The sequence below is a fragment of the Polypterus senegalus genome, chromosome 2 (genome assembly GCF_016835505.1).
Source record: "Polypterus senegalus isolate Bchr_013 chromosome 2, ASM1683550v1, whole genome shotgun sequence".
In the NCBI taxonomy this organism is placed as follows: Eukaryota; Metazoa; Chordata; class Cladistia; order Polypteriformes; family Polypteridae; genus Polypterus; species Polypterus senegalus.
Genome location: NC_053155.1, coordinates 234,218,420 through 234,228,424, shown reverse-complemented (window position 1 = coordinate 234,228,424; position 10,005 = coordinate 234,218,420). Strand labels below are relative to the sequence as shown.

At 38.1% G+C, this 10,005-nt stretch overlaps 1 protein-coding gene across 2 annotated transcripts in view; it reads left to right on the top strand.

The window, feature by feature from the left end:
* Positions 1-754: 754 nt before the first annotated feature.
* dis3 (DIS3 exosome endoribonuclease and 3'-5' exoribonuclease) overlaps positions 755-10,005 on the top strand; it is a 61,927-nt gene continuing 52,676 nt past the window's right edge. For both annotated transcript variants that reach the window (XM_039745336.1, XM_039745335.1), the window contains exons 1-2: positions 755-1,258; positions 9,418-9,575. In XM_039745336.1, the coding sequence (XP_039601270.1) occupies positions 1,040-1,258; positions 9,418-9,575 (377 nt within the window). In that variant the 5' untranslated portion in view covers positions 755-1,039. The remainder of the gene's footprint in view (positions 1,259-9,417; positions 9,576-10,005) is intronic.

Genomic DNA, 10,005 nt, shown 5'->3' with positions numbered 1-10,005 from the left:
GAAGAAGATACAGAAGATAGGGACACCGGCACTGACCAAAGAAGGAGATGATGCTTTTGGCCAATAATCATTTTAAGGGCGACCTTCCAACACCATTGTCTGATGGCTGAAGTAATGTATTGCCTTTTGAGCCACAGCAGCATACGTCACGCAGACCAGCATTTTGGTAATACAGTACTATAACAACAACAACATTTATTTATATAGCACATTTTCATACAAACAGTAGCTCAAAGTGCTTTACATATTAAAGAATAGAAAAATGAAAGACACAATTATAAAACAAAATAAATCAACATTAATTAACATCGAGTAAGAGTAAGGTTCAATGGCCAGGGGGGACAGAAAAAACAAAAAAACTCCAGACGGCTGGAGAAAAAATAAAATCTGTAGGGATTCTAGACCATGAGACCGCCCAGTCCCCTCTGGGCATTCTACCTAACATAAATGAAACAGTCCTCTTTGGATTTAGGGTTCTCATGGAAGGGCTTGATGATGATGGTCACGAAGACTTCTGCCTTTTAATCCGTTAGTCGTTAAATCATAGTTCCTGTTCTCTCAGTGTATTTTTTTTTGTAAAGGAAGGCAAGGAAAAGGCATTTCTTGAGGATAAACTACTGATGCGTTGACAGGTACAGGCGCATTTGAAGAGACGTTCACCCATAAATTCGAACGGCCACGGCAAGGTAGCTATGAAAAGAACAGTCGTGAAGCACGCTGCATCTTCCGCACCACCAGGAGACGCTCTAAATTTCTACATTAAGCGCGACCAAAGATGGCCAACAATACACGTTCACATAGTAAACTGCAGTAATTATCAACCCCGCTTTAAATCATTTCCTATTAACGAGTTTTGGTTTCAGATATAACAATGGCTTAAGTACTTGTACTCTTTACATGGAATTTCAAATCTAGAAGCTAGTGTAAGAACGACGGACGAAGAGTTCTTCAGGTTAAACCATAGTCGGCCAGCTTGTGAAAGACTGCCGGCGCTCTCAGTTTGGAAGGCTGCTATTCCTTACACCCCTCACCGTGCAACATGTTGAAGTCCAAAACGTTTGTGAAGAAGACGCGCTCGGGGGGCATTATGAAAATTGTGCGGGAGCACTACCTACGAGATGACATCTATTGCGGCAGCGCGGCTTGCAGTGTGTGCCCGCAGAAGGATAAAGTACTGCAGCGTGACACGAACCTGGAAAGCACGCTTTGCGACCGCCCTCACTATTTAATACCCGACACCAACGTGGTGATGCACCAGGTGAGCGATCTGCGTGGATCCGAATGAGTAAAACGGAGGGCAAATGAGATGTGTTCACAGAACACATTTGGTGCACTTTTAGGTCGATAATATGAAGGTTAATGATGGTAAGGCATCGCCTGAAATGCCAAATTTAGGTATGGTGTAGGTGCTCGGTTGATTCGGCTTTTTTAACGCTATCGCCTCCAAGTCCTATGTTTGTTACAAACACTAGTTTTTAATGACCACTGAAAACTTTTTATCCCCGAACCATGGAGGAGCTTGAGCCATATGGCTATCACCGCCGTCGTATTAAAGATCCTTGCTTATAGTAAATATTCAGATCATGAGAACGTTGTTCATATCTGAGTTCTTAAAAGAAATTTCCAAAATGGAAAGACTAACTTGTAAGTTTTGAAAACATCAAATACTAAGCCATGTAGCTTGTGAAAGCGTTTATTTATTTGGATCTTTAACTGGGGAACATTAATTTAATACCACTGTATGCTGCCATACTGTGTGTGGATGGTATGACAATAGAGCTACCTGACTAACTTTTGAATTTTATTGCCAGACAACAAATAAAACATAATTTAAAGTGGATGAAGTTTAGAAATCAAGAAATGACAAAGATGGTTAAGAGACTGCCTTTAACTATGGTGACTGCAGTAGGAATGAAACTTTTTATGATGATGATGATATACTTTTTTATTACTCTAGGGGGAGTTGTCTTTTTGCATGACCTTTGGGGGGGTCAGAGTATAGGTACAGCCATTGTACAGTACTGCAGAGCAATTGTCTATACAGTATGTCTAGTAGTTCTAGTTCTTTTCCAAAGTTCTCCCTGTGCTATGTTCCAGTCCAGATAAGACTGAGGAGATTAAAAGGCATGGTTATGCCTGGCTCAGATCTTGGTGCAAGGTGGAAGGGCATAGGTTTATGTGGAATTGGGACTCCTTTTGGAAGAGATGGGAGCTGTTCTGCCGTGATGGGTTACATCTGAACCGGAGGGACACCAGTGTGTTGAGTAGGTTAGTCAAGGATTGTTTTAAACTAGGGTAACGGGGTGGGGCAGAGAGTTTAGTACAGGTCAGGTTTAGAAATATACATGGAGGCACATCTAATGGTGTGAAAATAACAATGCATAGTAATGTAGATTCTAACCCAACATTTATATCCATAAGTAAATAGAGTAACACATTAAAAAATAGCTTGCCTTAATGTTCTTTAGTATCAAAAATGAAACATGTGAGTTGGAGTTGTATTTAGCAGAGTATGATTATCATTTTATAGCAATAACAGAATCCTGGCTAAATAACAATGTTGGGGATGAGTTTAACATAGAGGAATATGCATTGTTTAGGAAGGATCGACAGAACGGAAAAAGTGGTTGCTGATTATGTTGAACAGAATTTCAGTTGGACAATGAGCAACATCTTAGTGTGGACATGTGGCTTTATCTGGAAATCATTATGGAAAAGGCCTTATTTTGGGAGTGTGTTCCAGACTGCACATGCAGACAGTAATTACAATGCACATCCTTTTAGTAATACAGTAATCCCTCCTCGATCGTGGGGGGTTGCGTTTCAGAACCCCCCGCGATAGATGAAAATCCGCGAAGTAGAAACCATATGTTTGTATGGTTATTTTTATATATTTTAAGCCCTTAAGACAAGACAAGACAGAGATGACAGTTCTTTCTCACAATTAAAAGAATGCAAATATATCTTCTCTTCAAAGGACGGCGCGCATCAGGATCAGAGAATTTCAAAGAGAGAGAGAGCGCTCGCTAAGAAAAGCAAACAATCAAAAAATCAATACGTGCTTTTGTGCTTTTAAGTATGCCGAAGCACCGTGATAAAGAGGCATTTTTTAGAGGAGCATCCATATCCTCTAGGCAAACAGCCTTTTTGCAAACAGCCGCTCTGCTTACACCCCCTCCGTCAGGCGCAAAGAAAGTCAGAGAGAGAGAGAGAGAGAGAGAGATTAAAGCAAACAATCAAAAAATCAATACGTGCTTTTGGGTTTTTAAGTATGCTGAAGCACCGCGATAAAGCGCCATTTTTTAAAGGAGTGTCCGTATCCTCTAGGCAAACAGCCTCTGTGCTCACACCCCCTCCGTCAGGCAGAGAGAGTGAGAGAGACATAGAAAAGCAAACAATTAAGCACCGCGCGGGAAGCATATCTTATATCATTGAGGAGTTTTAGTTAATATGTAATACATGCTCTGATTGGGTAGCTTCTAAGCCATCCGCCAATAGCGTCCCTTGTATGAAATCAACTGGGCAAACAAACTGAGGAAGCATGTACCCTAGATTAAAAGACCCATTGTCCGCAGAATTCCGCGAACCAGCAAAAAATCCGTGGTATATATTTAGATATGCTTACATTTAAAATCCGCGATAGAGTGAATCCACGAAAGTCGAAGCGCAATATAGCGAGGGATTACTGTATTAAAAAGGCAAGTTTGCAGGTAGATATTATAGTCATAGGGAACTTTTAAGTATGCAAATATTAACTGTGATATAATAGTGGAGCAGAAGATCAGGGGCCTCATGCATAAAGCCGTGCATAGAATTCACACTAAAACATGGCGTACAGACAAAAGCGGAAATTTTCGTATGCACAAAAAAATCCTGATGCATAAATCTGTGCATTTGCCAACTTCCTTGTTCTTCTGCTACATAAATCCCGGTCATCGTGAAAAGTAACACATGCCTGTTGCCACTCTCCAACTCTTCCCAGAATTATGCCTCTTTGAATATGCAAATCAATATAAATATCCCTTAAGCTTAGCGTTCCTTGAAAAGGCAATGGCAAAAGCACGGGGGAAAATAGAAGAGTTACAGTGAATACCAAGTGGAGGCAAGGAAAAATATACAATTTGTTGGTTTAAACAGTGGTATAAACAACAAAAGGAAGTTGATCAAGTGACAAAGAGTGTCAGAGAATCTCAAAAGCTCAAGTTCACAAAGTTGCACAGTGCCCAAAATAAAAAAGAAGTTGTCAGATATCAAAGTCGATGTGAAAAGGCAAGTTGTAGCCCACCATCTGAGTGTCATATGAACGCTTATTAGGGTACAGAGAAAAGAAAAAAAAATAGGGACACAGTGGGGGGAAAAAAGCTTGAAATGTAAACTTTAATTTTGAAATTTCCACTTTAATCAGTTTAATTTGTCATTAAAGTTGAACATCATAAACTTAAAAGCGTTTAATTTACTAGTTTCTCTAATACCATCGTAACTGAAGTAGCACGTTAAATGCTTTGTATTGAATGCGTTCTTCTATGTGCTCTATGTGTGTGAATCACTATGTGCTTCTTAAACGGGCTTTCTCTTTCTCCGACAGGACACAGAATCCATTACATTTGTGATATTTCAGTTCTCTGAATAATTCAAATACTGAGATGTACACTTGATATCATTTTCCTGATAATAGGAATTAAAGCATGTATTAAACATGGGAACACGGTGGCGCAGTGGTAGTGACGAACTGGCGCCCCATCCAGAGATTGTCCTACCTCACGCAAGATGCTTGCTGCACCATGTAGAAACTTCGATTAAATAATTTATTGCAGCAGTACTTTCTTTTTCAAAGGTACTAACCAATTCTTGTCCTTCCTTTTCTTTCTCCAAGTACCCAGTCGCCACACTCAGCTCAGTAATAGACGTTAAGCCATTTGTAAGCTTAGAACACTGATTCTTCAAAACGTTTAAGGAACACTGAAATATCTTCATAGTACATGTTTAATTATTCTATCCATCTGTCCTTCCAGTGTCACGCCAGTCCCAGAAAAAATACAGCGCGAGGCAGGAACAATCCCTGAACATGGCGCCAGGTCCTTGCTAGTGCTGTGACACCGTGTCCTCACATGTTTAATTATTAACAATATAGATTATTTAAATGATAACATTTTATCTGTATAATGTAATAAACATATTTTGCTGCATTTCATCTTAAAAATGATATTGTCATCATATGTAAATACGCGCTAAAGTGGCTCAGGTTGTGCAATATTATAACTGTATCGCAAGTTTACAGTGACATAATTGTACTTAAAAGTACAAACAGTTCTACAAGGAGCACTTGATGGACTGATTGATTGCGTTTATAGTTCTTGGGATGAAACTGTTTCTGAATCGTGAGGTCCGTACAGGAAAGGCCCTGAAGCATTTGCCATATGGGAGCAGTTCAAATAGGCAGTGTGTGCTAGATGCTGTATATCGATAATTCTTTATCCGATGAGCTGCTGTAGAGCTGTGATTCCACATTCAGATACAGAGGTATAAATATTCCGAGTGGTGCAGTGAGAGTAATATGGAAAAAGCTGATCCGCTGTGGCAACCCCTAACGGGAGCAGCTGAAAGAAGAAGGTGCAGTGAGGTAACGACGCTAAAGCATCTATGGTATTTGGAATAATTTGGCCATTCTGTAAGCCATTATATTGTTACAGGTTAATTACAATCCGATGCCTTAAACTAATAAACAATATTAGGTTAATTTCAGTGTATATGATAAAGCCGCATCAGGGATGTGGATCTGAAAAAGAAAGGGAAACCACACTGGAACAAATGCACTGCTTTGACGCTGGGTGCCGTCAGTTTGCAAAACCAAGCAGAGAGCTTGCGTACGCCAGGGTTTGAACTAGCGTGAAAATGTGCGTGGCTTTATACCAAGTTTAGGTTTTATACATCATGATTTGAGCGTGGAAACGGCCGTATGCAACATTTTTGTGCATATGCACCGTTTTTTCCATGCGGCCCCAGGTGTTTTTAGAAGTAATCAGTGACAGCTTCTTAACATAATTTGGTTAAAGCACTATTGTGGGGAGAAATACTATTTTATATTAATCAGCGTAGAATTGAGGGTGTAGAGGTGATTGACCCAATAAGGTCAGGTGACCATAATATAATACAGTTCTCTGTAAGAGTGTGAATGCAAAGACTAAAATTGTTAAGTTTAACTTTGGTTGGGCAAATTTTGAGCAAATGCAGCAAAGTCTAAAGAGGATAGACTGGAATAAGCTTTTAAGTGTGGAGACAGTCGAAGAGTATTGGAACAGGTTTAAAATGTTTTACATGTAATACAGGACAGGTGTATATGTAAATTTGGAATTAGTAGTGGGTTAATAAAGAGTTAAAAATAAAGCTGCAAAGGAAAAAAACAGCTGTATAAGGTGTATAAGACCACTAACTCCAAAGTGAATAATAGAGTGTATGAGAACATGAGAGTGAGGACAACCATAAGAGATTGTTTTAGTATTTTAGTAGTAAACGTACAGTTAAGGAGGAGGTGAAGTGCAACAGGAATAGTAAAGGGGAAATAAAATATGCATACAGTGAAATACAAGATGCTGTCGTCTGGATTGCTCTAACATCTATTTGTGAAGCAATTCCGTTGGAGTTAGGGAGCCTTTCACATATGCAAAGGTACTTAGTGAAAATTTGAAATATCCCTTGAATTGCAAAGATTTCTAAAGAGCTTTGTATACACAGTACCGTTGTCAAAATAGAAACCTGTACCAGACCAGGTACCCTTTTAGTGAGGGAGCATAGCAGAGGCACTTGTTTTTAGTTCAGAAACTCTTCATTGATCCACAGAGTATGTCATACTTAAATTTAAGAATTGTATCTACACTTTCCAATCACATTCTTTGTTTCCACACATTGTGGGCTGTCAGAAAAACAAAAAGGGTGGTTCTGTACACAAGTCTGCTCCACAGAGCACACCACTTCTGTTACTGGCTGAAAGACCTTCCGTATAGTATCACATGTATGAGATGAAATGCTGATTTATAATGAAGGACCTCATTTTGAGCAATAACTTGCTGATCCTCTGCCAATGATTAGGAAACAGCCACCATCAACTGTTCAGTAAATTTTAAGTATTCCACAGAGTTGTGCTATTTATATATTTGTTTATTTGTAGACATATTTGATTAATGTTCATTTACTACAAATTGATATACAAATGTAAAAATAGCTGAAAATGCCTTTCCCCACTTCATACCAAAAAATAAAAAGCACTAGTTTGAATAGATCTCCTCTGTGCTTATTTATGTTTTTCTTTAATAATTTTTAGGAACTGAATATAATTTTATTTAATTTTATATTGACAATCGTATTATGATTTATATATTTACAAATGCAGTTAAAACTAAATTTTCAATACAAACACATCACATAATGCAATAGGAAAATATAAATATGCATTTAACTAGCATTATATGTTAGCAAAGAATAGGTTTTGAAGACTTAATAGCAATAATATGAATAAATGTTGTAAAAGAATTATTATTGTTATTATTATTATTAACAGAAAATATAAGAATAAGTAGCCACAGTGATCTGCATGGATGCCAGAGGAAGTTAAAGTCTGGAACTTACCAACATTATTCATGATTAATCAGACTATGACTTTACAATGTGTCTAAAAAGTCCATCCCTGGTCATCTGTGGAGTATTGAAATCTCCATCAAATAAACAATGCCAGTATGCCTGTATATGTTGGTAGAAAAAGAAGGACAGTAGTTGTTGTTAGACTGAAATTGAAATCTTCATTTCTGAAGCAAAATCAAAAGAGAATAATAGAAAAATAAAGTAGCACAACAATAACAATAACAAGTGTAAAATTACCAATAGTCATCTCGCAGGTTTTCAGTATTTTGTGTGACACCCGGGATTTGTTCCTGCCTTGCACCCTGTGCTGGCTGGGATTGGCTCCAGCAGACCCCCATGACTCTGTGTTAGGATATAGCGGGTTGGACAATGACTGACTGACTGTCTGAGCTCTTGCAGCCATTACTATGTGATGGTTCTGATGTATAAAGCCTCTGAATCTACTGTTGTGGGATGCTATCCCAGTTCTGCAGAAGGGCTTGACAAAGTTGTAGGTCAGTTGTAGTGGCAGGGAGAAGGTCATATCCCTGGATGTTGTAATTCAGTGTATCCCAGTGACGCTTTATGGAATTAGGGCACTTCACGGAGGCATCTGCACATTAGCATTCCTTGAGACAGTTGTGGCCAAAGCAGCTGTGCTGGGCCTGGCATTGTCCTCCTGCAGGGTCAGTTCTTGTCCCTGTCATTGATGTGGGTATTGTGTTTGTCTGCCATTTCAACAGCAGTATGTGTGGCAGTTCTGGAATGATCTCTGAGATGAACCAGTCTGATGTCAGTTCTGCTCTGGTGTGGTTTCTTGAGAATGACCAGATCTTGAACGGTGCCACATTACTGAAACCTTGCCAAACACAGTGGAGCAGCTTAATCAATTATGTCTGGCAATGCTGGCACATGACATGCCAGCCTAAAGCATGATAATGGCCCTCTTCAGTTCTGCTGATGGTGTTCTATGCATTATGCAATTGCACAGAAAAATTAGTGTTGCTTTTGTCTTACTGTGACCTAAGATTTGAATTAAGAACTTTTTAAAGGTGACCTCACCAGTCCTTCATGGATCTCATTGGGTTAATGTGCACCTAATAAGCTTTTGTGTGTTTGGGAAGTTGAAGTACTTTACAGCTCAAGCTGTACTGGTAGGCAGAGATTTAAAACAAGTTGACAAACAATTTTTTCTTAATTGTTCACAAGCTATAACTACAAAGAGAAAATGTTGTGTTTTGTTTCTCTATTAGTATATTATTAACTTTAATGGAAAGTTGGACAAAACTATTTATAAACAATTGTACTTTTTACAGAAAGAGTCAAAACAAGAGACAACTGAGAGAGGTAGTACTACCCTTACTAAATGGCAATGTCTCATGTCTAGCAAAGTTTTCATGTTTGAACTTAAAGGTTTGTGTTGCCTTTCTCCTTACTAATAGTTTATAACAGTTTTTTTGGTTGAAAGTGACTGAAGAGTATTGCTCTAAATTTCTAAAACACATGGTTTGTAAATACTAGTAGACAGAGTGAGGAAAAAATTGAATACATCGAGTAAGTCTAGTGAGTGAAAACTGTAAGGTACAATAACAGATGCAAAAGTGGGCGTTTTAACTACTTCACCTTTGTGTTAAATGTGGAATAACAACAGATGTTGATGCTAACTTTGAACTTAGCGATGTACTTATTTTTGAGGGGGATTGTAGTTTATCATTATGTATGCTTTTGTTTGAAAACAAACTGTCAGTTTCAATTTGCCATCAAAGTAGTCTAAACTTGATATAATCAAGTCTCCCTTTTCAGGTTGACATTTTGGAGGACCTTGTTATTTCCAATGTCATCATTCTTCAGACTGTTTTGCAAGAAGTCAGGCACAGAAGTGCACCGATATATAAAAGAATTAAAGACATAATACATAATACAGAAAAGCATTTCTACACTTTTACTAATGAACACCACAGGTAGGTTTTTGGTTTCTATTTTTTACCTACAATTGTTTTAAGATGACACAATGAACCAAATATACAGTGGACTGCCATTAGGAGTGGTTTTAGGATTGCCTATGTGCCCGTTATAATCCTCAAATATAAGGAATCAAAGTACTCAAAGCCTAGAGTTCTACATGCTCGTTGAACTGGTCAGCAGACACTTTACAACCTTAGCTTTTTTTGAATTGCATATTTAATATATGTATATTATGCCTGTTTTATATAATTATTATTATTGTTATTATTATTTCGTAGTATTAATATGAACAATTTGTGAAATTAGTGCAAATTACACAAGACAGATCATACAGTTCAGCCATCATGTGTGTCCTTTTTAATTAAAAATATTTATGTTTTAAACTGGAATTCTCTATAAAACTACCATCAATCAATCAACCTACCC